Source organism: Atractosteus spatula, chromosome 22, assembly GCF_055471065.1.
Source record: "Atractosteus spatula isolate fAtrSpa1 chromosome 22, fAtrSpa1.hap1, whole genome shotgun sequence".
NCBI classification, from domain to species: domain Eukaryota; kingdom Metazoa; phylum Chordata; class Actinopteri; order Semionotiformes; family Lepisosteidae; genus Atractosteus; species Atractosteus spatula.
The window spans coordinates 4,587,835-4,615,624 of record NC_142727.1 but is presented as its reverse complement, the minus strand read 5'-3'; the positions used below and the strand labels follow the sequence as shown (position 1 = coordinate 4,615,624).

General features: G+C 51.8%; 2 protein-coding genes across 6 annotated transcripts; both read right to left on the bottom strand.

Annotated features, from left to right (window-relative positions):
* Window positions 1–564: 564 nt before the first annotated feature.
* layna (layilin a) lies at window positions 565–9,902 on the bottom strand. 2 transcript variants are annotated; one of them, XM_088939571.1, is made up of 8 exons: window positions 9,067–9,339; window positions 8,468–8,488; window positions 7,126–7,423; window positions 6,587–6,744; window positions 4,689–4,733; window positions 3,503–3,589; window positions 1,787–1,889; window positions 565–1,668 (listed from the first exon to the last, which is right to left on the bottom strand). In XM_088939571.1, exons 1-8 carry the CDS (start codon window positions 9,140–9,142, stop codon window positions 1,302–1,304), a joined length of 1,155 nt encoding a protein of 384 aa, XP_088795697.1. In that variant the 5' UTR covers window positions 9,143–9,339; the 3' UTR covers window positions 565–1,301. The 2 variants fall into 2 exon arrangements, with proteins under 2 accessions (XP_088795697.1, XP_088795699.1); XM_088939573.1 differs by lacking the exon at window positions 8,468–8,488 and having other exon boundaries at window positions 9,067–9,902.
* hoatz (HOATZ cilia and flagella associated protein) lies at window positions 9,799–25,392 on the bottom strand. Of its 4 annotated transcripts, none has more exons than XM_088939575.1 (6): window positions 25,145–25,392; window positions 22,607–22,645; window positions 22,445–22,515; window positions 15,494–15,553; window positions 14,570–14,622; window positions 9,799–11,856 (listed from the first exon to the last, which is right to left on the bottom strand). In XM_088939575.1, exons 1-6 carry the CDS (start codon window positions 25,338–25,340, stop codon window positions 11,787–11,789), a joined length of 489 nt encoding a protein of 162 aa, XP_088795701.1. In that variant the 5' UTR covers window positions 25,341–25,392; the 3' UTR covers window positions 9,799–11,786. The 4 variants fall into 4 exon arrangements, with proteins under 4 accessions (XP_088795701.1, XP_088795703.1, XP_088795700.1 ...); XM_088939574.1 differs by lacking the exon at window positions 9,799–11,856 and adding an exon at window positions 11,871–12,032; XM_088939577.1 differs by lacking the exon at window positions 15,494–15,553.
* Between the last annotated feature and the right edge of the window lie 2,398 nt (window positions 25,393–27,790).

Below are 27,790 nucleotides of genomic sequence, written 5' to 3'. Positions count from 1 at the left end.
AAGAGCAGGCTGTTCTTGTGCCACATCACAGAGCAGGGCGCTGTGAGCCCATCGCTCCATCACTGACCTGCTCTTGGGGCCACACATCATCCCTCCGGGAGGTTTTCCCACTAATTCTTATCATGCCTGCACTGATCATCTTTCTCTCCCTCAGGCCTCGGCCCTGGGACCCCCTCTGGCCCTCACTCTGCTTTGCCTCACATGGCAGGCCCACGTTCGAACCCGCAGCACCCTGTCTCTGCAGGCAGGGGCGCTTCCTGTGTTGCGGCTACTCAGCTGTCACACAGAATTCAGAAGAGGCCCAGCTCAGGTCTCTGTGCACGTCTACGCAACTGGTTTAGAAACGTACCTCCTCAGAGGGCCTCCACCCAACCTGTTGGCCCCCTGAAGAGATGTGCATCGTCACCTGACTGATCTGGGGTGGGGGCAGGCGTGACGACGTCCTCTGCCCGGTCCGTCAGCTGCGACACACCGCCCCCTGCAGGCCGGCATCCGGTCACGGCCCTGCAAAACACCAGAGGCGCACGCGGCTCACGCACATACACCACCACCAGGCAACTGGGTCGTTCTCATTGTTTATTTCAGTTCCGTGTACATGATTGGCTACAGCAAACACATTCCAGTTTCCCGACTTCCAGGGTGCAGGGCGCGCGGTCGGGCACCGGCGGACTGTTGGGAGCGCCAGGCCGGAGTTGGGAGGGGGCTTGCGCAAGGGGTCCGCACGCGCGAGTCTTTAGACCCTCCAGTGCAAACCCAGGCAGGTGCGGCTGCCAGCACTGTATCATCAGGGGTTCTCCGTGTTTTCTGCAGACGGAAGCAGCCGAGTATTTGTCGAAGGAGCGATGGGCGTGTCTGGTTCCCTCTGGGGCAGTACTCCAGTCCGGATCAAGCAGTCGGGGAGATACAATTGCCGGTCAGGAGCAGTTCTCTTCTCCATCAGCTGGCGACTGCGTCTGGATCTGGCGGGTCTGTTGATAAAAAAGGCCGGAAGAGCTGAACATCTCCCGGCGCCTGCAGAGGTGGGGGGGGGGGGGGGGGACAGAGGTTGTTGGGGCTGTTGAGGCCGACACTCTGGGCAATGAGTTGCAGACAGGGAGAACAGCCAGAAGTCTGGATCGTCGGAAAATGTCTGAGCTCCTCTGCACTTCTCCAGGTCTTGCATCTGCAGCAGGACAGCAGATAACGAAGCCAGCAGGAAGCTCTGCGCAGCGACAGCCCCCCCCGCACGCGCGAGGGCGAGATCCGATTGGTTTGGGGGGGCGGCGGGATGGCGGGGGGGGGGCGGCGGACCGGGGCGGGGCCTAGTAGCCGTAGATCTCGTTCTCCACCCAGCCGGACTCCCGGTTCGGCCGCCCGCGGCCCTGGCACGTCTCGTAGATGTCGTTGGTGACGAAGCCACTCTCGGTGCTGGCCAGCGTGGCGAAGCCGCTCTCCGAGTTGTTGCCGCCCATGTTGTCGTAGTCGCTGGAGAGCTGGTCGTCGGGCGCGCCGCCGGCCGGCGAGGAGCCCCTGAACGAGGTGATCTTGATGTCCGGCCGCGTGCCCGCCAGGTCGGCCTCGTGCTGCTTGCGGATGACGTGGTACACGTCCAGGCTGGGGCTGCTGCCGCGGTCCGGCGACATCCACAGGGTGGGCTCCTTGTGACACGCCTCCGTGCGCTCCTTCCTCCTGCGCGGCAAACAGACAGGCGCCGGGGTCAGCGGGCGGGGTCGCGCGGGTCGCGGAGCTCGTGGGTCACAAGGGCGGAGGGGCGGGACTGACACAACGAGGGCGGAGGGCCTCTTACCTGCTGGCGAAGAGCCTGAAGCAGAAGACGCCGGTGGCCACCAGCAGGAGCAGCAGGAGGGGGATGGTGGGGATGACGATGTACACGATGTTGAGGATGTTGTCTGCGAGGGAAGCATCAGAAGGAGCTTAATCTTTCCGGTCATTTACAGAAGGAAAACAGAAGGGGCTGGATGCCGGGACTCAGGAGTATAAAAGGCATGGACCAAGTCAATCTACAGCTTCGGGAAACAAGGACCCGGGGACTCCAGGGGGGAAATTAAAAGGTAGAGCACACAGGACTGAGAGTCTCTTTACACAAAGGGTAGCAGGTGTCCAGAACAAGCTACCCGGCCATGTAGTCGAAGTTGATTCCCTTAGATCGTTCAAGAGGACTAGCTTACAAGCAAACCAAGCGACCTTGCTGGGCTGAAGGGTCTCTGCTAGTGTGTAACCACTCTTCTGATACAAGGGTCTGTGGAGCCGGGGATCAGCAGTGCGGGTCGAACCACGAGGACTGTGCACAACTGGATCACTGGCCTCGATACTCCCTTCATCCCCACAGCCTCGGACTCGTCAACCAGCCCACACCGCACTACCTGCCTGGCACGCGAAGAGCTGAATCTGAAGTTCGTCTGGAGTAAAACTAAGGGTGATGCAGAGGTTCCCTTGGGACTGAATCGCAACACCTAAAACCTTTTTATGTTTAATAACCCCTTTTAATAAAAAGCCAAATAAGGGCAATTGAATTTCATTGCAGGGCTGTGCATTTCATCCTGAACCCAAGATCTCAGCCCAGTAAAGGCGCTGGCAGGGATTGCAGGTTTGAACCCCTCGGGCCCAGATGTCACTGGTCTGCGCGGGGCTGTGTTGGTAGTTATCTGGGACTGGGATTCCCCCAGCAGAGGTCTGCCTGCTGCCACCCGAGCACCCCTCAGCCTTCAGCGTGGGTGAGACTCAGTGGCATCAGCAAGAAACGTGCCCCCCTGCCAGCGCTGCCACTCGCACCCACTCGCCGAGTGGCAGCGCCCACTCGCCTGCTCACTGTGCTGGAGCTCAAAGCTTGCTGAAGGCCAGGTCTGGTCCATGGTAAAGGAGCCCTGGAGTAGAGCAGTTTATTGCCATACGTACACGTACATTGGAGCTCTTAATCACGCTGACCTCTGGGGACATTCACAGCACAGCAGACAACACCACACATTGTAGACGACAGGAACAATAAATCAAATTGTGGAAAAATAAAGATATACAAGTATTGAGATCGAGATGACTAGGTAAAAAGTGCAGATGTGTATCGGGTCTGAGACCCTGCAGTTAGCTGTTGAGGATGTGTACTGCAGTGGGATAGAAGCTGTTCTTGAGTCTAGTGAGGTACTGCTGGCCAGAGGGTAGGGGGGAGGGCAGTTTGTGGCCGGGATGGCTGGGGTCCTGAGTGACGGATGGGGCTTTATTGCGACAGAGGACGGCGTGGATCTCACCGATTGATGGTCAACCGCATCCTATGATCCTCTGTGCTGTTGCCACCCCCCTCTGTAGTGCGTAAAAGTTGTAAAAGTTCATGAGGAGCTGCTTCCGCATTGCTTTAAGCACCACAGAAAGCGCAGGCGCTGTTGTGCCTTTTTCAGCTTCGCTACAGCATTGTGAGTCCGAGCCTGGTCGGTGGAGATCTGCCAGGGCAGGATCTGGGCGTTATCCGTAAAGCTAAACACCCCTTCCTTGCAACAGGATGGCCCCTTACCTTTTGACTTAGTCATCAGCACGTCGACCTTCTCCTCCCTGTCCGTGACCGGAGGGTACTTTGGCCTTGGAGACGTAGCTGGAGCCTCTGCAAGACGAGCGTTTCAGAAGAAGAAGAAGGTAAGGGTTTGGAATCACACAGCGGCCAGTGGGTGACCTCCTTTCTCTTGAAATAACCGTTTGTGCCTGTATTGAACACTCCTATCCCCTTCCCATCCCATTCCCATCTCCCCCACAGTTTGCGGTGGAAGTGGTGAGACTGGGAGGGGCATGTCCGCCCGCCCTGCAGGAGGCGCTGTGCCCCACGGGGATAAGACTGGAGCAACAGCAACCTGGGGCTCTGCAACTGGGTCATTTTAAAATTCCCTGGATACGATGAGCTGAACCAGCTTCCCCAGAATATAATATTAACTCCTCACACTTACAGAGCGCTTTTCTGGAGACTAACACCCCAACTCTTTTCGAGAAACGCCCTGGGATTTTTAATGACCACAGAGAGTCAGGACCTCGGGTTTATGTCTCATCTGAAGGACGGCGCATTTTTACAGTGTAGTGTCCCCGTCACAATACTGGGGCATTAGGACTCAGGGTGAGCGCCCCCTACTGGTCCCACTAACACCTCTTCCAGCAGCAGCCTCAGCTTTCCCAGGAGTCTCCCCTCCAGGTACTGGCCAGGCTCACACCTGCTGAGCTGCTGCCAGTTGGGAGCTGCAGGGTGATATGGCTGCTGGCTATAATGATATTATAATATCTTATGTTAATAACATTAATTTCATTATGAATACATAATTATAAATATATATATATATTCATATTAAATAACACAATCACCATATTTAAACTGGGTTGGACATGATCAGATCAAATTTAAAATGAGAAAGTGCACTCACACAAACACAGAAACAAAACGCTCTTGGCCCATGTCCACCCCGGCTCGACTCCTTCAGTGTGCGACCTGGAGCTGAATGAAACTGCGATTTCCTTGACCCCCCACTAGATGTCCCCAGTGACATTAAAGAGCACTGGAATGCTGCTTTGCATCCACGCCAGAATGATACGATCCTCGGAGCACAGCCCCTTGACTTCGCCGCGAAGCCCAGGTCTTCACACAAGCTGCCAACCCCTGCGGCCAGTGCTATCCCACCATCCCCCTGGTGTCTCCCCCAGTGCAGGGTCAGTGCACCTACCAGTATGAGTGGAATTCGCAGTGGGTGTAGAGACAGGCCCCTTCTCTGCAAAGATCAGAAACACAGGTAGAGATTATACCTCACGACCCCTTCCAGTGTGAGCGAATGCAATGGGTACGAAGCAGAAATGCAAGCCTAGGGAGCACACACTGACCAGCCCAGCCTCAGTTCTGCCCCTGACCTTTGCCCAGTGAGGTGAAGAGTTACTGACACACAGCTTCAGAAAACAGAACCTTACAGGGTTTCCTGCAGTTGGATACAGGATAGGCGAATCTCCTGGCCAAAAATGCTGGCCACCTGGCCAAACGAACGCATGAACGCGGACAAAATGCACACAGGAATCCACACTGGATTTTAATTAAATAAGTTTCATAGTGATAAAGCTCATGATCGCCCGTCAGCCGACAGCCGTGATGGTACATAACCACACAGCTCTCAAGTCTTACTGCTTGGCCTGAAAATCTCCCGTATTTGTGTCAAGTCTAGGTTGGTTAAAAAAAATGAAGGAATGGAGGTCCAATTTTAAGACTGTTGTAAAGACGTGCGATTCTGTTAACGAACCAGTGTGGCTTCTGTACATGAATAAAAGACAGCATCAACACAAACAGTACGCAATCAGGAAAACCACCCCCATTAGGACCCTTGAGAGGTTGGTCAGTAAGACGAAAAAACACAGGGTCTCTTCGCAGCTCAAATGTCACGTCCCTTCATTGCTTGTGAGGAAGAATTTTAACATTTACCTTTTTGTAAGTGTACAAGATAGTGACAAGTTGGCTTTGAAAAATCCCTTTTACCTAGCGACAGTATGAAAGAACTATTGCAAGCGTATAATTTGATGTTTTGATGCCAACGCTAGAAACTGCAGAATGTCTAGCTAAATTTCACACCTTTTATTTATATACTTCATTTTGTCTGCGTACCAGGCAAAATTGCTTCTTAAGAATAACGCGGTCAATTACAAAGAAATGCTTGTAGAGAGAAAAACGACTCCTAATATGGGCGTGTGGAATGAGCTTTCCTGTGTGAATTTGCGGGATAAAACTCATTGCACTTACCATCTCGGTGGAGAGGTTACTCAGAGATCTGTATGAGAGACTGCTCTCAGGTCTGCATGGTTATATCCTCCCCCTGCGCATGAATAAAGGACTCTGCTTGACCACACCTAACCTGAGTGAGGAGCTCTCCTCGACACTTGCCACTTAAGTTTTCAAAACGAGATGAAGACTCTCTTGCCTCGGTGACCCCAAATTATTAAACAAAAGCAAAAGGAACAAGGGGGGGCTCGACGCCGAAAACAGCAAAGACCACCATATACAGTAGCAGTTCGAGCAGGGAGCTGCGTCAGCGTGCGGAGGCTGGAACAAGCGCAGGTTTATTCCCTGCCACAAAGAGAAGAAAAGAAACACAACGTTTCGGCTGTGGAGCCTGCTTCCGGTCAAGAGCTGTAAGAAAAGAAACTCCCGTTTCGGTTTTGGAAGACAAGGCTCCAGGGCCAAAATGTTGTGTTTGTTTTCGTCCCTTTTCAGCATGGAATAAGTAAGACAGCTCGTCAGCCTGCAAGCTAGTACAGTAATCTAGCTACTGAAGGTGGGGCAGGGAGTTTCCTGCCCGGCCTGAGCTTTTTCCTGCGGGAAACCCTCCTGTAGGGAACGTGTCTTCGCTCCGTCGGCTGCCAGCAATCAGAGGTCTGTCCTGCAGCAGTAGCGTCTCGGAACAGAACAGTCGCTCAGCCTCCTGCGCAGATCGATTCCAGAATTCTCCCCATCGCAGGGCTGACCGAGCCCGTGCCCCAGACATGCCCGTGTGCGCGCCGCGGGCGCGAGAGAGAGAGAGAGAGAGAGAGAGAGAGAGAGAGAGAGAGAGAGAGAGAGGGGGCTGCGGCGGCTGGGGGGGCTCACCCTGCGTGTACTTGCAGATGAAGTTGTTCTTGGTGTCGCAGTTGTCGTCGTTCCACTGGAACATGTAGAGCCCCCCGGGGCCAGGCGGGGCGGAGGGCTGGTGGTACATCACCACGCACACCTCGTACCCGCAGGAGGGCTCGTCCCAGTGCCAGTTCCTGGAACACAGAGGGGGCGCGGCGTCGGTCAGAGAGTTCGCCTCTGCTGGACGGATCATTCCCCCCGCGAGGAGGGGCTACAAACGAGAGGAGGGCGCTGGGCCCGTTTTGTAATTAGCAGTAAAGTGATCCAAGCATCTCGTTTCTTTCAAGAAGCCAGGGCAGCGGCTTCAGCAACGGAGCCGGGCAGCTTGCTCCACACTCCCCCCACCCTTTGTGTAAAGACGTCTCTCCTGGTTGTGGTTTTAAATGCACCTCGTATCCACCCCTTTGGTGTTCGTCATCCCTTCGGCTTGGGGGTGATCAAAACCGGGGGGCTGCTCTCAGGTCCCCAACGACTGCACCCCAACCCCCCCCCACCCCCCACCCACCCACTCTGACCTGAAAGTGGCCTGGCTGCCGTCCACCCAGTGGTACTGCGTGGGACAGTCGCCGCTGGTGTCCCGGTGGCCCGGGCTCCGGCGCAGCCCGATCCAGAAGTCCCCGTCGGAGGCGCGCAGCTCCCGCACGAACCTCTCCACCAGCTGCTGCTCGTTCTCCGACTCCACGCTCAGCAGCTCGCCGCCGTCGCTACGGCAGGCCCGCCGCGCCTCCTCGAAGCTCGCCTTGCGCCAGCTGTCCTGGAAGTAGGCGATCTTGTAACAAGGGCGCTCTGTGCCCCTGCGGCAGATCCTCTGGCCTGGGGGGGGGGGGAGACGAGAGGCTGAGCCGCAGACGTCGCAGGAGGCAGCAGGGGTTCGACAGCGCCACCAGCGACCGCGGCGACTACGGAGAGACAGGTCCCACCCAGGGGCGCTCTCCTTGACCTGCTGTAGCCCGGCCTGGGCTCTCACACCCAGCACAGGCCCAGCGTGACTCCCCCGCTATTCAGGTGGGCATCAGTCCGCTCTTAGGACCTAAATCACAGCGCCGTTTGACAAGGGCATAAAACAAATTCAGAAAATGTCACCCCATTAATAGTAATACTAATTCCTCACGCTTCTAGAGCTCTTTTCTGGACACTCCACTCAAAGCTCTTTACAGGTAATGGTCCATTTCTAATGACCCCAGAGAGTCAGGACCTCGGGTTTACGTCTCATCTGAAGGACGGCGCCTTTTTACAGTGTAGTGTCCCCATCACTATACTGGGGCATTAGGACCCACACAGACCGCAGGGTGAGCGCCCCCTACGGACCCCACTAACACCTCTTCCAGCAGCAGCCTCAGCTTTCCCAGGAGTCTCCCCTCCAGGTACTGGCCAGGCTCACACCTGCTGAGCTCCAGCGGGGCTGCTGGCTAATGATGCAACACCGGATGAGCAAGCACCCCACCTCGACAGCTGCAGCCCGGAGAGGACTGCGGGCTGGCTCTGTGAACTGGTGTAGTACTGCCCCGGCGCTTCCTGTATCTACTCGTTTATTCGGCTCTTATCCACAGCGTGTGCCCGTTTGCCGCCCACAGCCGGGCATATTCTGTGGCAGCACTTCGGGCGAAGTGTCTCACCTGGGACCTAAACCCACCACCTTCCACTCCCACCCGCAGCTCCACACCGCCACCCCACGCACGCAGCGAGCTGCCGAGACTGTCACTCCCCGCGCCCGTTAACTGAAGGTGCGCACAGTTCCCGTGAGCTCGCCTGGACTCCTGCATCCAGAGGCCCGCTCTGCTGAGCGCCAGCTGCTCTTACGCTCAACACCTGGCGGCAGGCTTCGCCAACCCGTGTTTCGGCGGAATCCGTACTTACCCCGGGGCTCGTAGCCATCCGCTGCACGGAAAGCGAAGGGAGATAAGAGGGACACACAGGCGTGAACAAGGCGGACACAGCGACAGATAAAAAAAAACCCCGCGTTTCCTCTGGCTTCTTTTCCTTCCGAAATTACATAAGCAAATGTGGAGGGTAGGGGTGGGGGGGGAACACTTTGCATTGGAATTTTCCATTTCAAGGAACTGGCAAATATACCGAATTGAACACCGCTGCGTAAAAAATAAACCCTTGACAGTACGGGTGTCGGGTTCGCCTGGCTGTCTGAAAAACCATCCAAAATAACAGAAAGGAACTTGTTTGTGGTTTTGCTACCCCTCACGCAAAACCGTGTAATATGCCACAGATTTGATCGTTTTTAAAAACGACAACATTTAAGTTATCATGAACAACCACCACTGTGGCGTTGCAACCGTGATCCCCCGGGTAATTTCTTATTTGGGAAAAAGACGTTTCTTGCTTAGCAGTTCCCTCGGGCTAACGGTTCAGTTCCCCACCACAGAGGGAATGAAAGTTTTACCAAAGACCGCAGCAACAGACACAATAAAACCTTTTTTTTTGTGTGCATTCCTCATACTTACCACTGAAGAGTTTGGATGCGGAGCCCGGGCAGATCCAGAGAGCGAGAACAGTCCCGAACAGCCTCATAAAATCCATTTCGACATAATTTCAGCTTCGGAAGCAACTTTCGACAGCGGAGGAAATATCGAACTGAGGCGCAAAGACCATTTAAATATCCGCGACTGTTGCCCCCCGCACGCAAGCCCACGCACGTCGGTTTCTAGTTTCTCGTCCCGACCCGAGAACACGGGGAGGGAAGGCGAGGCGCCCGGAGCGCAGCAGCTCGGTCCGCTGTCAGAAGTGGGCAGCTGGTCCTGCGGATGTCCCGCTGGAGCCGCGGGAGTCTGTGGAAGTGACACGGCGCCGCTCGGCGGGACGAGGCACAACGTCACCCACGAGCGAGAGCCTCGCCTCAATCACGCCTGAGCCCTCTTCTTGGCTGATCGATATCGGCGATCGATTTAAATCCGACTTGCCAGCCCGGGCGGAGCAAACTACAGACACGCGGGCGTTTTATTTTTTTAAAAAAAGGCAGAAGATTAATCTGCAAAGAAGCCGAACTGTGATTAACTCCGTTTTGCAAGTGGATTTTTTTTGTGTGCCCTGACACAATGCCTTCTTTCTTGTCTGAGATATTGAATTAACTTGCTCTCTTCCTCGTTATTTTTTTCCCCCCTGTCGCTGTTAACTGGTAGTAGGCGCGGCTCGCTGCTGTCTTTGCAAACTTGACACAAGCAAAACTTTCGTGAAAATAGTGGAAGGTCATTTTTATTTTAGGCAAAAAAAAAGCAGTTCATATTAATAACCGTGAATGCCCTGCCTACTGGGGGAGACGTAGGCTCCCGTGTTTGACGCAGTCAGTAGCTGCCGCCAGTTAATTTATAACTGCTGCAAACAAACCAACAAAAAAATTTGCGATTTGGGGGAGTACAAATTCATCTTAAGAAAACACAAGCCATGAAATCAATGGAATGTTAAAAATTTAAATGCTAATATGTTCAAAATGTGGTTGTTTACTCTAAGTACTCTAGCTTATAAGTAGTTTGTCAAAATCAACACTTAAGGATGAAAAAGAGCAGGGGATTGGAAATGAACTAAGCATTTCCGTATCCAAAAATAATTTAAACACGATACAGGGACACTTTGACACAAAACAGAAGAGCACTTCTGAGCACCAAAGCCAAAAGCGGTTTTTCACGTACATCGTGACTCCGGCCTGCATCTCGCCGGTCGAGCTCCCAGGCTGGGCTGACTGGTGGCAGAGCCAAGCTGTTAATGTTAATATGGCGCAACAGGGCGGCACGGGCGGGACTGCCGCCGGCCTGTCCGACAGCGGCATCTGCTCGTCTTCTTCCACAGCCGGTCGAGCCGCGGGCTGGCTGCTGGCTGCTGGCTGCTGGCTGCAGGTTCGGCGCGGCGGGTTTGGACTGGGCGCTCTCCGGCGGCGCGCCAGAGAAGCGCCCGGGCCGCCGCAGGGCGAACTGGCCCGAGTCCCGCAGACACTCCCATCTTCGGGCTGTTCTCCTTCCAGGGCGCTTCAGCGCAGCCGTCTGGTGACATCCCCAGGTACAGCAAGCTTCCTGGCTGATTCTGTTCCTATGGCAACCGGCCTGATTGACAGGTGGGAGAGGCGTGGCTGGTGACATCCCCAGGTACAGCAAGCTTCCTGGCTGATTCTGTTCCTATGGCAACCGGCCTGATTGACAGGTGGCCGGCGACTGCAGGAGAATTAATCTATGCTGAAGCGTTCACGCAAGGATGGGCTTGACACTGTGTCTCGTTTAAATTCACAACACTTGAACAGGTTATGACAATTACACATACTGTAGGATAATTTTATCAGCTTGTTTCTGTTAGACCAGACGTGAGGACTGTGCCGCTGCTGTTCCGAGCGCCGTTTCCCCCAAGAACTTCAGACATGGCAGCAACTATAGCCATTACACACTCGCTGGCCAAAATATTATTATTATATGAACATTCATGCGAAGCTCTTTGTCGCATGATGTCCTTCATGATGGGATAGCTATAGGCGACCGGGAGCATTCCAGAGACACTTTACTCCCCAACCAGGGTAAAGTAGTGACTCATTAAACAGGGGACAAGGGCGTCTTGACAAAAACCGTAGGACAGTTCAGAAAAGAAGTCTGGCCTCTGTGGCTCGGAGTGTTGTTCAAAAATATCTATTGACAGATACTTTGTTGTCTACAGCTGTCTTTGTCTTCTCCCAGAAGAAGTACAGGACACCAAACATTAGACACAGACAGAGTAAAACATAAAAGCCACACAAAGTCACATAAAACACAAACAGGAAAATAAAATCATAAAAACAGCACTTGACTGATGAGTAAATGAGACGTAGGGGGGAATACTTTTAATTATATTTACTAAACAGTTTTGGTACAGGGCAAAAGGACTTCTTACAAATGCTTTTACTGGTTTTTGACACCCTAGCCCTCTCCCTGACAGGGGCAGGACAAACTGAGGAGAGAGTGGCCGGGGGGGGGGGGGGGGGTCAGCTGTGATACTCCTCGCCGTTCTGAGAGCCGAGCTACAGTGGGCGTTCAATCCCGTGAAGTTACAGGTGCCCGTTTCAGGGCAAAACCTTTAGCAAGTGTAACGAAACACAGAGAGAAACGGGCTCGTGCACGCCTCTAATGGTGAGTGGGGAGGGGGGGTAGAACCTGGCACTGCGAGGTCGGGCAGCGGGGCGAGGGCAAAGGGTCGTCCGATCCCCAGGGAGTCAGCGCAGCGCTCGAACCTGGGCCAGGGCCTCCTCCAGCTGGTCTCCGGGGCTGCCAGGGCGGAGAGGGCTGCAGGCAGAACACATCAAGGAGTCAGCCGCGGCCCGGGACAGGGAGGAGGAGGTTAATGTGGCGATGAGGACCACAGGCAGTGGTGGCCTCCTCTGCTGGGAGCTGGGATCACGCCTGTCCACCTGTCACAGTCCTCTAGGAACCACGTGCTGCGTCCTGGGGAATGGTGGTGTCTGCCGTCCCACAGGAATGCGGCACAGAGGAGAAAGATGTCATTATTAGATTAAGGGCTGAGTCTCCCTGGCTCCCTGGTCTAAACTTTATGAGACTGCCCACGAGAGTCAGCGGTGACAGCTGGCTTTTGTGGAGCCCCCCCCGGCCACGGCACAAGGTCGGGCTTGTGAGTTCCTGGAGGTGGCTCAAACACACACATGCTGGTGGCCGCAGCGCGAGCCTCCGGGAAACAGACTGTGTGGCTCCTTCATTCCCTAAAAAGACAGTTTTGCATCTGCGCTCAGAAGCCACAACAGTTTATTTTAACATGGAACAATTTCTCCTCATCATTGGCAGACACAAATGAATAGCCTGTCATAGCTGTGACTTGTGTATTTGCAGACTGCCCCCCCCCCCCCCTCTGCCCCAACACACACACACATCTCTGTGCAGCAGTTCTGCGCTGAATAACCGACAAGAGAGAGTCCCTGGAATGCAATGAAATTAGCAGAGCGGAGCGTCTAATTGACACAGCTGCTGTTTAATACACGGGTCTGGAAATCAATAGGCCTCAGCCAGCCCGTTTGAAGCTAACTCAATAGTCAGTTCATTGCGGTCTCCCTGGGAGCTGCTGCAGGGTCGGGCTTGTTTTATTACAGTCTTCCCCAACCCGAACGAAAGCCTCTGACTGACTGCATCAAGCCCCTGCCTCTCCAACTGCTTGGCAGCCCGATCTATCCAAACCTCATTAGCTGAGCAGTGATGCCGGGTAAGAGGAATGTAGCAGGGGGACGGCCGGCCCAGCTCTGAGTGCTTTCCCTCTTACAAAGTGCCTGTCTGGTTCCTGACGTGAACAGTCTCTTACCCCCCCCCCCCCCGACCTCGCTTCTTCTGACGGGCTCTTAAAAAACGACAGGTACATTTTTCCTTTTTAGGAAAGACAAACGGAATTGGCTGTGGGCTGCGAGCGACGCCAGGAATCCCAGCCCAAACTGTTTCAGATCGATGTCCCCCTCTTCCCCCTCTCCCTCACACACACACACACACACACACAACACACACACACACTGCAATAACCCTGCAGAGTTTGGCCTGATCATTTTTACTGCCGTATTTAAGACACTGCCACAATGTGGGGGAGCCGACTTGAGATTTTAACCCCCTGTGTTCCAGGTGCAGTGCTGGAGATCTAGGCTTTCTGCGTGGGGGGGGGGGAGGGGGGGGCTGGGTTGCTCTGGACTGCCGGCACTGCGAACGAGTCCGTTTCTAATGCACCTGGGCCAGCTGGCAGCCCCATCATTGGCTGGCAGCAGCCCTGGAGAGTGTGTGCCACGCTATAACCGCAGCACATCTTCTGGTCACACCCTTAAGTCTCGTGCATGCCACTGCAGGCCGGCAGACGTTTTCCACCATTCCGGAGCGGCAGATTCACAGGAAACAGCGGGATTGTTGTATGAGCCTGTGTCAGGAGCTGCAGAGGAAGCTCCCTTCAGCTGCTGCCCCTGACTTCCTGTGATTCGTGCTGACTATTTCACTGCAGGACCAAAGTGGCCCAACCAGGCAGTAATTTCCGGTGTAAGCCACTTTCTCGGGCCCTGCTGGGTTTGCAGCGAGACCCTCCTGAGCTTCATGTTTTCTACAGAGCCATCAAAGTGCCTTGTGGTGATGCTTCGGCTTCCTTCTTGCACAGGAAGAAAATAAAAGTCACAGTGCCAGTAAATGGGTGGAGGTTGCCCCCTCATCCCTTTCAAAAACCATAGCCACTGTTCTGCATTTCTCCAACCCAGGGCACTGCTAATCCCGACACTCCTTCCTCACTCATGCAGATCCCCACACAGCGCCTCGGCACCCCACCAGACCTCTTGGCTGCTCAACGATTTGTCATCCTAAGCACGCGGGCGGTTCGGTTATTTCCCAGAATCAGGAAGATTGAAATTTAGAGAGACTTGTACGATTGCGACAGTAAATCACTGAGTCTGCTTTTTTCAGGACCCGAAGAACATTAACAAAGGCCTAATTCAGCTAATGCTTTGAGCAATTAAGTGTTTAATTAAGAAAGAAGAGGACGTCTAAATCATATACCAGAAGATGCTGGGGCCATGGTGACTGGTACAGGGCAAACCCTGTTCTGAACTGAAACAACAGAAGTTGCTACTCTATACATTAGTGCCCAGGTACACCGTGCTTTCCAGATCTGTGCTCTTTGGCCGTTTAAAAATGTCTGTAAAACATGCAGGACAGCAGCTCTCCAGGACTGGGGCTGCTCTGTGTTTAAAAACTCACTGTCCTGAATTAATCAACATGTATAAAGGCAGCTGGGTCTCTGTGTTGCTTCATTACTAACCAAGATGCAGGAATACAGTCCTCATATCTTACACTCCAGCAACAACCTCACAGGACAAGGTGAGAAAAGTGTTCTTTTAACACACAGATAACTGGAGTTCACCGACTGCCGCCTCTGACAGGTGTTCATCACTCACTCAGGAGAGACAGAGACAGGGTGAGGAGACCACTGTGTGGCTGAGATACAACGGACAGGCTTTCCAGGAAATCTTACCTTTGGGCTTCCACAGAGTTCTTTGGCCTATATGGTTGGGATATCATCTCTTTCTGAAGCAAGAAAAAAAAAAGAAAGCATAATTTAGATTTTTCTTTATATAGGTAATAAATCAGTAGGTGAACTGCCTGTTTCTTAAGAGGAACTCTGACATCATATCTGTATTTCGGTACTGTCACACCTGTCTGCTGTGCCAGACTCCTGTCCCAAAAGCTATTCATTCTGCTTTCACTTCGGCGAGTCTAATCTACATCTGGAACCTGACTGACAGCCCTATATTTCAATCTCAGTTTATAAATCTCTTCCAGGTGGTGTTAAGAGGCACTATCGGCAAAAACAATGACTTGCTGTGAAGCGGACTGGAGCAACATTCCCGAGCGACTCCCTCCCTGCGGCTTAAGGCATCCCCTGCCACTTCCCGAGCCACCGCAGGAGAATCCCAGGCTCCGCAGGAGGCGAGAGGGAGAGGCCGGGAAACAGAGCAGCTTCCCTGAGGCCTTCCCTGAGCCAGCCTGACCTCCCCGCGCTGCCCGGGGCAGCAGAGACGGGCCGCGGATCGTGGCAGAAACCGCTGAGGCCCAGAGGAAAAACTGCTGACCAGTGGCACGGAGCAGCGAAGGGGATCCTCTAATGGACAGGCGTAAAATAAAGCGCTTGGCTCCAGAGAGGGGAAATTAGGGCTGCTTTTATTATTATTTGAAATAGCAGCATTAAGAGGGATACTGCTGAATCAACCTCTTATCTCAGCATGACTGCACATCTAGACAGCAGCCCAGAGGCCCGGTGGATCTGGCCCTGCTCTAATGCCTTTGGCTCTCAAGTGGGGTCCTGACTGCGCCCCACATTCCAGCTGTGTGCTCTTCACATGAAGAGAACCAGCACACATGGCCTTGAACCCTGGCCTAGGCGCTGTAAAAAGCCTACCCTGATGCGTTCCGCCCTCTGCTTTTGGAGAAGTGCTAGGAGTTCTTCCCTCTTTTTAGCCTGGGGCACAAAGACAGAAGAAATAAGAAAGGTTACAAACACGAGGTGGCTACTTGATCTGTCTTCCCTGTTTGGCAGCAAGACAGGTGAACAGTAGTGTGAGAAGTTGAACATATGTAAGAAACTGATCACCAGTTCTTGGAGATGAACACTACTGTGATAGCAAAGGAACAAGTAATAGGTTTATTCCATACTGAAAAAAAACACAACGTCTCGGCCGTGGAGCCTTCTTCAGGTGTGAGCACCACTTCTTTTTTTCAGCATGGAATAAACCTATTACTTGTTCCTTTGCAGCCTACGCATGCTGGCGCAGCTGCCCACCTGAACTACTATTGTGATTGGCTTAGTACCAATCAGAGTGGCTGAACACTAGTCTATATGAACACTAGTGTGATAGGCTACGTACCGGTTGGAGTGGCTGAACACTAGTCTGTAAACTCTGATTTGTTAAGCACCAGTCTGAGAGCGTAAACGCTAGTCTGTAAACTTGAACACTATTCTGATAGGCTAAGCACCAGTCAGAGTGGCTGAACACTAGTATGTAAATCTGAACACAAGTGTGAGAAGCTAAAAGAAAGAAACTACCACCAGTTCTTTGGAGTGAACACTTGTGTAATAGGCTAAGCTCCAGTCTGAGAGGCTTAAGACTAGTTTGTAAACCTGAACACCACTCTGATAGGCTAAGCAGCAGTCAGAGTGACTGAAAACTGGTCTGTAAATCTGAACACTAGTGTGGTAGGCTAAGCACCAGTCAGACCCCAGTGTTTAAACAGTGAATCTCCACACCAGCACAGAATAAATCAGAACTATGATCACTAAAAAGGCCTCAAAAAGTAGTGCACCTGTCAACAGCAGAAAACCCACACCAGTGCATCTTGCACATGGTGTTTTTCCTGTAAGCAAATAAGGGTTTTACCTACAGTTATGGAGTGTCTTTGCTGTAGCCTATATAGGGAATGGCCGTGCACTTATGGCAAGGAGGTTCTTGGTCATACTGTGGCAGTTTCTAGTCAATGAGCTGTCATTCAGATGGTATTTCAGGGAGGGGATTGAAGAGGTTAATTAGCTAAGAGGACTCCTGCTGCACTGACCCCCTCCCCCAGGGAGCCACAATTCCTGGCTGATGATTCTCCCGGGGAAGGGGAAGCAATCAGAGTGACATAAATAATCTCGTATCCCCCTCGTTTTCCGTAATACACGGATGACGGTAAAGAGCAATTTAAGCAAAAAAAAAAACAGCTGAGCAGAATGAACGCTCATGCAATAAGACATATTAAGAACATCAGGGAAGTAAAATCCAGATGCCAGACGAAGTGGATCCCAACCTTAATTCTATTCATCTCGTATTTTTTAATGTTTTTGTTTATTTGGCCATATAGTAACAGAAGGATAGAAACAGATCCTTTTTTTGCGGAGCTGCCAAAGACCTCAAGACACGGGCGTCATTTAAGCCTCCTGCTTGTGGAGGTTTCCCTTACAAACTCCCAGTGACCGAAGACGCCCATGGACGGGCTCGACCAGCGGCGTTCCGGCCTCTTACAACTTGCGCTCTGGCGTGGCCGTGCACAAGGCTTGGGAAGAACTGCACAACTGCAATCAGGCTCTTACGGCTGCACGGCCTGAGCTGTCACATCGTCCTAATAGGGAGATGAGGCGAGATTCCCTGGCAAGCTGTATTCTGCTCCTCAGCAAAATGAATCAGCCTCCCCCCCCCCTTTATCATAACTCCTTTAAAATGAATTGATCCCTGAGCAGGCAGCTCCTTCCGCTAATCAGATTTGTAAAGGTGGAGGTGGAGGGGAGGAGGGGGTGGGGGTGGGGGGCTAATGAATGAGAGGCGCTGCAGTGGCATTAATCAGCGCCGGTTACTGCTGACGAACGGGGCCGGGCTGAGCGGAGAGATGCCAACCTCAGCTGCTTTCACAGCGTTAACCACTTCCTGCGCTCCTCAGGGGGGGGGCGATGGCGGGACTGTGGCCAATTCCCTCCCGTTCCCGTCTCTGCTCCTTCTTCAAACACCCGGACGCTTTCATGATGCGAGTATCTTAACGGGGAGAAGGGATCCCTGTTTAAGACCAGAAGCGTCTAGGTCACGGCAGCCGCCTGCCCGGCACCCACAATGGGCCCTTCGACATGGTGACCGGGATTGAAAACCAGATCGAGCCGCTTGACACGTCTTCCTGGCAGCGTCACCAGTGGGGCCAGATCAGCCCAACACCACCAGGGACTGAGTGGGGCAAAGCGAGCAGGGGGTAATCCTGCAGCAGTATGACTCTGGCATTCACAGGCGCTCCTGCAGAAAGCGCTTGTCCTGTCGCTGTAGAAGGCCTTTCTCAGTGCTGCCTTCCTCACCAACTATATATCTTCATAGCCTCCTGCAGGCCTGGTTAACAGGAAGAGCCGGTCGGACAAAGGGACACGCATAAAGCCCTTTGAAGAAAGAGCATCACTGCCTTTTTCCATCTCCCTGCTGCAGTGTCGGGGGTCTGAGGGATGAGCCTGCTGCTCTGCGTGACTTGTGTTCCCAGGAACAGGAAACCAGGCCAGGAGGTGGAAACGTGTTTCCTGTCCACCTCCACTGTTTGTGTCTCGCCTGCTTTTAGTTTGAGTCACATTTCCTTTAGGACCACAGTTAAAAAACGAACCCGACAACTACATGCTCTGCTCCCCTCCCCGCTGGAAACACCTTCCAATCCTCCTGCACAAGGAGGTCTGCTTTTGTGTTCATCATCCGTACAAAACTTTTACTTGGGGAAATGTACTGTTGATTTTTTTTTTTTTTAAAGAATACACCGTCCTTAGATTTCAGTCTCAAGAGAGACACCCTGATTTTGTCTGCTGGGCGGAGATGCTCCAGTTAGCGTGGCTTCGGTTTCATGCAGCGCACACCATCACTCCCTGCCTGAGCTGCAGCCAGGTGCTGCTCCCGCAGACACTCTGAGAAATCCCTATAGAGCAGCCCGCGGGGAGCCAGGGTGCTCCAATTGATTAGAAACCAGAGACCTTTAATTCAATTACTGCACAGAAATCCCACACAACAGTGCTTTCGAGGGTGAGTGCCTGAGTCAGCTGACGTGTCTGCTAGGGGCCTGTGACCTTTTTTTGACACACACACACACTGAAGCCCTTCTGAAGCCCAAGCAGTGCTGTTGTCACGCTGTCACAGCACCTGTCAAGACAGGATCAGGATGCCCCTCAGTTGTGGGCAATCTGCATCTGGCCAGCAGTACCACACTATTAAAGCAAGGACCACTAGACTCAAGAACAGCTTCTATCCCGCTGCAGTACACATCCTCAACAACAGCTAACTGCAGGGCCTCAGTACACATCTACACTAAGGGCTATACTTTTTGCATGATCTGCCATGTTGTTTTCCTCACTACTTCATATTTATTGTCCCAGAACGTATTCATTGTGCCTGCTGTTATTATTTATTATGTGTGTAATGGTCATGTCATGTCATTTGCCAAACCACTTTATACCGTACGGTATCGGGGGAAGCCGGAGCCTACCCAGCAAGCAACGAGCGCGAGGCAGGGTTCACCCTGGACGGGGCGCCAGTCCATCACAGGGTAAGTGCAAGCCCATCATACACGGGGACAATTTGGAGAACACGGTGAAGGACAAGGGGGGAAATTTGGCCCGGACACCTGAATAACTCCCTACGCCCGGAGATCTTTAATGACCACTGAGATTTAGGACCTCGGTTTAACGTCTCATCAGAAAGACGGCGCCCACTACAGTATAGTATCCCCGCCACTATACTGGGGCGTTAGGACCCGCACAGACCACAGGGTGAGCGCCCCCTGCTGGTCCCACTAACACCACTTCCAGCAGCAACCATAGCTTTCCCAGGAGTCCCCCATCCAGGTACTCAACCTTGCTGAGCTCCAGTGGGTAGCCAGTGAGAGCTGCAGGGTGATATGGCTGCTGGCTATGTGTGTAATGTGCTGTCTACATTGTGTAGTGTCGTCTGCTGGACTGTGTATATCCCGAGAGATGAGCACGAATAAGAACTCCGATGTTTGTGTACATATGGCGATAAACTCCTCTACTCTTGTGTTCAAGCTCCTGCTTACAGTAAATTCTGAGTTTTTCAGGGCAGATCAAAGCTGTTTTACTGATATTTCCTAAAGTGCCCCAGTGGCAGGAATGAGCCACACGTACTGTGGCTTTCCTTCTGCAACTCTTCAAAAGAACAAGATGGACAGGCTTCCAGCTGGAGCTCTGTGATGCTGTATCCTCCCACAGTGGGTCAGCGGTCAAAGACAGGAAGGCATCTGATTAATCACACTGCTGGGAAAGATTTGAAAAACAAATCTTTTCCTCGTATTCCGTGTCATGGGACTGCTGTATTTTTTATACTGTATAAAAAAAAAAGAACTTTCTGAAGTGACAACAAAAAGGAAGGGTTTTCCTGTACATCGCCCAACACATCTGATAATAACACTCAGGCTACAGGACTTCGGTTCAGCCCACACTGTGTGATAAAAAGGCCTGCTGAGAGCAGCCAGATCCAAGTGCCTCCACATGCAGAGAGCAGGCCTGACCGGCCCGTTCTGGGGGCAGCAGAGTGTGTTGGGCAAGATGGGATATTAGGGAAATCAGCCGGGTGTAACACTGCTCTGTAGAGGTGAAAAGAATCCGATGCAGATGCAGGAGTCGTTGGGAGGTAAGAACAGAGCAAAACCAGGAGCTGAGTCGTAGTCCGAAGGCGTAAGGTAGGTCGAGATCCGGTAAAGGCACTGGTGGCGAACAATCCAAAATGTGCGACAGAATCGTGGTCGAAAAGAGAGCTGCAGGGTCAAATCCGAAATAGGCACAGATAGGAAACGATCCAAGGGGCGAGACGAGATCCGTAGTCCGAAGGCATAAGGTGTAGACAGAATTCCAGGAAGGCAAAAGGGTAAGAAACGCTAGGCAGAGCAACAAGAAGTGAACTCAATACCGAGCAACGGGAAGTGGGTTAGAATAGTATAAATAACCCGGCGTGCCGCACGGTAGAGCGATTGCAGGAGTGTTAATAGTAGCCCGCTGCTGGTGCCGATTAGCTCGCTTACGCGTTGATCTCTGCTGGCTGGCGGTCGTGACACCCGGACTCCGGCCTGACAGCAGCCGCTGCCCTGCGTGAGACCCTGCTCTGCGTGTTACGCTAGCTGTGAGGCCCTTCTTGAAATCCACAGGACAATTGTGAATGCTGTAAATAACAGGGAGGGGATATGGGTTTTGACAACTTGAGCTCTCCACTGAGCGACTCGCCAGAAATGTTTGCTCTATTAGTCACGTTAAGAGTCTACTCAAACAGGTCAATGCTTGATTGGAAGATGCTTACAGCACAGATGGGTCCCCAAACACTGTGTGCAACAACAAGGAAAAAGAAGTGTATAATATGAAATAGGGATCGGATTTCTTTAAACTTGGGTGTCGGCTTTGGGGCCAGCTGCTCTGTGTGACACCCTTAAGCTCCAGGATCCCTGAGGGTAAAGACACGTCAAAGGGGAACTTCCCATGTTTAACAATCCCAGCCTTCCTCGTGGGCTATTAACGTCAGGCCTCAAGCGAGGCAGACAGGGAGCCGGCTCTTTGATTGAGCGTTGATACGCGATTGATACGTCTCTCGATCGGTCTGTCAGAGTGTGTCAATACCCCTGCCTGGTGATTGAGGGCCCGGAAAACCACATCGGGCCCCTTCGCTTCCTGCCTCCCCTATCCGGCCAGCCGTCACCATCAATCACCGGAGCGCAGGAACGGAGTATCGGATCGGCGTCCATCTCGGAGGCAGGAAAATTGTGAAGGCTGTCAATAACCACTTTCCTCCGAGGTTTATTGCCTTGGGCTGTCGACAGTGAGGCCGCTCATGTGTCACACAAGATGACAGGCCTGTGCCTGTGCTGCAAGGGCACAAGACTTTGCGAGGATACAGAACACTGTGCGGCACTAATTTGCTCTCTCCACACAATTTCTCACAACTGGCCTCGAAAGAAAACTCCCGGCTTTGGTTTTCTGTTTATGACAAGAATAATTGGAAATATAAGGATCAACGCAGAAGCTACAGCGAGCCGTGCAGGTCGAGGACAGAGATATCGGCCACCAATATAAAAGGGGCTTTTCGGCTTTGATAATGACAATGATCTTTATCGCTCCAGGCAGCCTTTTTGGGGGTTGGGGATGTTTGGAAAACAGGGTGCTGGAGATGCAAGCCAAAAGGGAGCTTTCATCATTTCATGTCTGGCTTCCAGCAGCCATATCACCCTGTAGTTCTCAACTGGCTACCCACTGAAGCTCAGCAGGGTTGAGCCTGGTCAGTACCTGGATGGGAGACCTCCTGGGAAGCTATGGTTGCTGCTGGAAGTGGTGTTAGTGGGACCAGCAGAGGGTGCTCACCCTGTGGTCTGTGTGGGTCTTAATGCCCTGATATAGTGTCGAGGACACTATACTGTAGTGGGCGCCATCTTTCAGATGAGATGTTAAACCGAGGTCCTGAGTCTCAGTGGTCATTAAAGATTCCTGGGCATTTCTTGATTAGAGTAGGGATTTATTCCGGTGTCCAGGCCAAATTTCCCCCCACTGCCTTTACCATGGCCTCCTAATTGTCCCCATGTATGTTTGGCTTGCACTTTCCCTGTGATGGACTGGCATCCCATCCAAGGTGTACCCTGCCTTGTGCTCGTTGGTTGCTGGGTAGGCTCCGGCTTCTCGCGACACCGTATGGCAAATGACATGACACATGTCTGGGTTTCCATCCCAATACTCTGAAGAGCTTTCTGAAGAGTGACCAAAGCAACACAGAACGCATGCCACTGCCTCACAGGAAGAGCGCTGTTGTGTGGCGCAAACTGAGCGCCGGGGGGAGACTCCCAAGAAACACACAGAAAGGGCCCCTGTGCTCACCTTTTCCAGGTAGCGCTGCTTCTCCTCGGCCTTCTGCTGCAGGTAGGCTTCATGGAGGAACTCCTCGCATCCTGCAACACAGGCCCTGACGTCAGGCTGGAGGGGGGCATGCGAATGGACACTCACCTCACAGACCTCCTGCCTTCTGGGGGGGGTACTTACTGGTGTCCGTTGTCTGGAGCCCATGGACGGCACTCGCTTCTGAAAGACAAAGCCCAATCTTCCTCAGTCGAGGCTGGCTCAGTGTGTAATAATAATAATTGCTTACACCTACTGTACATACAGTGCAGTCCGTACGTATCTGAACAGTGACACAATTTGTGTTGTTTTGGCTCTGTACTCCAGTACTTTGGATTGAAATGAAACAATGACTATGAGGTTAAAGTGCAGAATGTCAGCTTTAATTTGAGGGTATTTATGTCTATATTTGGTGAACCATATAGGAGTCACAGCCCTTTTTATCCATAGTCCTCCCATTTTATGGGACCAAAAGTAATTGGACACATTAATATAATCTTAAATAAAATTTGGCATGTTTGCAAATCCTGACATTCTGCACTTTAACCTCATAGTCATTGTTCCATTTCAAAACCAATGTGCTGGAGTACAGAGCCAAAACAGCAAAAATTGTGTCACTGTCCAAATCCTTATGGACTTCACTGTAGCATTTTTCTGGACACTCCACTCAAAGCTCTCTTTACAGGTCATGGGGATCCCCTCCACCCCCACCAGTGTGCAGCCCCACCTGGATGATGCTCCAGTCCTCTCCCCACACACCAGCTCTCAGTGGGGAGGAGAGCAGAGTGATGAAGCCAGTTCAGAGATGGGGATTATTAGGAGGCCATGACTGGTAAAGGCCAGGGGGGAATTTGGCCAGGACACTGGGGTAACAGCCTTACTCTTTTTAAGAAACACCCTGGGATTTTTAATGAGCACAGAGAGTCAGGACCTCAGTTTTACGGTTCATCCGAAGGACTGAGTCTTTTTACAGCATAGTGTTCCCATCAATATACTGGGACATTAGGACCCACACAGACCGCAGAGTGAGTGCCCCCCACTAACTACTGACACCACTAACCACTAACACCTCTTCCAGCAGCAGCCTTAGCTTTCCCAGGAGTCTCCCATCCAGGTACTGGCCAGGCTCACACCTGCTGAGCTCCAGTGGGGCTGCCAGCTGGGAGCTGCAGGGTGATATAGCTGCCGACAATTGAAAAAATGCTGAAATTAGAAAAAAAAAGTCCTATAACACGCTCTTGACTACAGCCTTATAGTGTGTTCCTTCGCAGTGTGCTTATAGTGTGGGCTTCTTGTCTGAAAGTGTGATTTATCTCCAGCAGCTCTCACTGGCCTCAGCCTGCTGAGCTTAGCTCTTTATTACATAACTGAGCCCCTTATTAAACTCATAATTTGATTAAGTGCAAGTAAAACAGCATTTTTCAGTCTGAAACCGTTACAGGTCTTATAACAGTTACTGCGTTTGATAAGTGACTTCAGATCTGCAACTTGCCAGCAACTGAAAATGATCTCAAACAGCTGAATTAGGAGAATTATAAGTTCAGCGAGTTTGTGATGAGCTCTTCTTCACTCTTAGAGAGATGTCTGAATAATCAGACACCCTGATCATATTCAATTCAAGTCAAAACACTTGATTCATCCCCAGGGGGCCAGTGTAAGATATTTGTGATATTCTACACCCGTCACTCAAACCTCAGCCCTTTTGAACCGTGTCTGGGAGGGAGGTGTTTAACAAATTAAATGTGAACTCACACGTTTATATAACGAAGGAGCCACTGAAGTGCTAAACAGGTTTGGTTTTGGAGTGGATCTCTTGTCTGCTGCACTCCTCCAACAGCATGGGGACAAATTACAAAAGCTGCTTTGCAGGCATTTAACTTTCTGAGACGTCCTCCGTGGACTTCTTCAGAATGAACAGCGAAACAAAGCAGGGGACACGAGCATAAACTACACGGATGTGCATTTACAACTGAGAACAGGGTTTTCTTTACACAAAGGGTGGCGGGAGTGTGGAACATGGCCCAGCCAAGTGGTGGAACTTGAACATAGGCTGATTGCTGAAAAGAAAAACAGGGTGATGAGCTAACAGCGACCAAGTGAGCTACATGCACACAACGGCCTCACTTGCAACCTTTTGTTATGTTTTTGTTTGGACCGATAGGTGGGTCAATACAGACCTGTACAGAGCTGGAAGGTTCATTGCCTTATAAGGCGTTCATCCCCAAAAAATTGTTTTCCTGTAATATAACTTTTTGATAGCAAATCCGCTGTCGCAATAGATATTACAGAGACGAAACTCGTCTTGCGAAAGCGCCCGCTATCCGGGGCGGCCGGCAGAGGGCAGTATTTCCAAAACCACAAACCCGCCTGCCTCGGTGTGTTTAAGGTCCTCCACGACAATAAAAAGTAAAACACAATCACTTGTAATTGCGTAGGAACGGTACGATACAACACTACGCAAGCGTATCGTGAGCGCCTAAGGTGGCTTTTAAATTATGAAGTATTTCACAGCTTCCAAAAACGATCAAAACAGTTAAAAGAACGGGACCAAAACTTTTTTTTTTCCCTCGAACTGCGAGAAACGAAATTAAAAGAAGGACGAAATTAAGAGGCCACCGGCACTGTTCACGAGTCCTGCTCAGGATATACCCCCCCGATCCCGGGGCGGCGTGTCGGACTCACGGGGCTGCGGGCCGCCGGCTGTGCGGAGGCGCTGCCTTGTGTCCCCGGAGACCAGGCGGGACTCCAGCGGCGGGTTCAGCGACGCGGAGCTCCAGAAGAGCTTGGCGTAGGACACGTCCTCCGCCGAGGAGCCGGCGAACACCGTGAAGTACTTCTCAAATTCGGCCGGCCCTCCCGAGCCCTGACGCCCCGACATGTCGCCCTGCGCACGGGGGAGAGACACACAGGCTCTCGGGGCAGCTCGCCGGGCCGGCGCGGAAGCTTGGCCTGTTGCCACGGCAACCGCAGGTCGGGGGGCAGGTCGCGATGACTACTTGCGTTTCTATAGGCCTCTACATACTCTTACAAGAGGGAACCCCTTCATCCCCACTGCACAGACGTCAGGCGAAATGAGAAATGGCCTCACGGGTTCGCAAACTGGGGGGAAAAAAATAGTCGGAGCGCCGTTTGTGGTGTTCATCGGTTCCAGTTTTTGCGGGACCCAGAACGGTTTAGATGCTCGAGTCCACAGGCTCAGCTATCGGATGCGTTGAAACGTCGAACAGGCAGTGTGTTAACGAGCACCTGCAGCAATGCAGAAAACAACAGAAACCCACCGGCGAAAGCACCTTGGTTTTATAGCACCAGCTCGTTTTCACCAGACTCAGCGGCGCTGCGGAGGGGACACCCCCGCCGGAGTCCAGCACAAGGGCTGCGCTCCGAACGGGGTGTCCATTCAGCACAACCAAAACCCAGCACAGTGCGAAGGAGTCTGTTCTCCTGGCAGCTGGGAGAGGCGAGACCAGACAGGCACAGGGATTAGGGCTGAGGGCGCTACGTGGGGTCAGAGGAGGCCGTCCTTCCCACTGGGCTCTTGTGAGTGCGAGGTGGACAGTGTGGGGACGGGAGGTGAGGCTCTCCGGTGTGCCTGTGCCCTGTGCAGGGCCAGGAGCTGTCTGCCTACTGGCACCGGACCCGCACAGACTTTCCGTTCAGAACCGGGGGCCAGAGCCCACGCCCCACGACAAGACACCCTCCGCTCTGTGTCCTGGACACCAGGGGAAAGCGACAGGAGAGCAGCGGGCAAACGCGGAAAAGACCTAAATAAATCCTTTTTTTTTCCCATCCACGTTATCCACACATAGGCACGAGTTTACGTGGAGAACGTCATAAACCGTAGAAACAAATTGGGCAAAATGAAGCAGTCTCTCCATGACAAATTCTATTTCGACACTGACTCGCCCTCCCAGTTTAACTGATGGTGTTCGTCACGGGAGTTCAGCAGGAAGTTTAGATCCTAGTCCTAATGGAAGCCCAGCAGCATTATCCAGCTCACCTGTACATCAAACGCATTGTTTTTCTCGATAGGTTTGTAATATGATTGAAATGAACGGCGATCAATGAAATCATTTGTATCTCTAGTGAAAATGTACATACACGAGAATTGAATGTGAGGTATCTATAAATATATGTACACAAGAATGTTTCAGACATCTTCGTAACTTGTTTTTTTGCTGGTGGGCTTGCGAATGGAAAGAAAAAAAATAAAAATTAAGTTGCAAGAAAACAGAGGTGCGCTCAAGTCGTTGTAATAATGCATCAATAATTTGTATTTCATGTGGTTTCGAGACTGTCAGATCCACATAACTAGCGAACGGTAAACGTGTTTTCCTTGCGGTTTCTCCTGTATTTCATGAAATGGGGGGTATTGTGAACTCAAGCTGTAGACCTTCGGATTGCTGTTGCTCTGCCAGTGACAGACAGAGCTTGCCAGAGCTCAAATTGATGAAAACATACCTGAGGTGGAAAATATAGGCAAATTGATGCAATTTTTTTTGTTATAAATGCTCACCCTTACTGATCTCACCTCCCTTGTTATTGAGTGCACGTTTTTTATTTCTTACTTAATTTCCTATTTATTTCTGCCAATCATTTCTCCAAAGGTTGCAATGCAGTCATTTGTAAGTTCCCATTTGCTAAAATTTGGAGGTAACAGAGATCCTGTTGATTATTGGCATTGATGATCCTTTTTATTTCTTTCAATGCGAAAAACCTTCATCCTTGTAAAATGTGTGCTTTGTGTCCTTGTTTATAAGTTATGTGTTCTACAAAGCTGGTTAATACAAGTTCTCTAGTTATATCATTATTTTCTTTTCTTGTTCTAAGTAGTAAAATAAGGTTGTGTTGGGAGCTGCTGATAGTAGTTTATGTGCAAATCATGATCCGCTGGGGCCCCTTTTCACAGTACTGCCTAGCTGAGATAAGATCACTTTATTGGCCCTGTACAATTTCTTGTATTAGGAATTTATCTTTCAACTTGCCCTCCAAGAGACACACAACAGGAGAGAAGCTTGGGGTCAGAGCACAGGGTCAGCTATTTATACGGCGCCCCTGGAGCAGTTGGGGTTAAGGGCCTTGCTCAGGGGCCCAACGGAGTAGGATTCCTCTGCCGGCCGCAGATCCTTAGCCACAGAGCCACCACACCGCCCCGGCCCCAGTTCCTCTCTACATACCATATTTCATCCCTCGATCACATTCATTAGGATCTAACCCAGTTGCTGAAAGAGTTTTAGAATGAATTTCATCAGTAAAAAAAAAGTTGCCCACAAGCTGATGCCTTTTCACTTTATTTATTGTGTTGGTTATCATCTGGAACATGGCAACGGC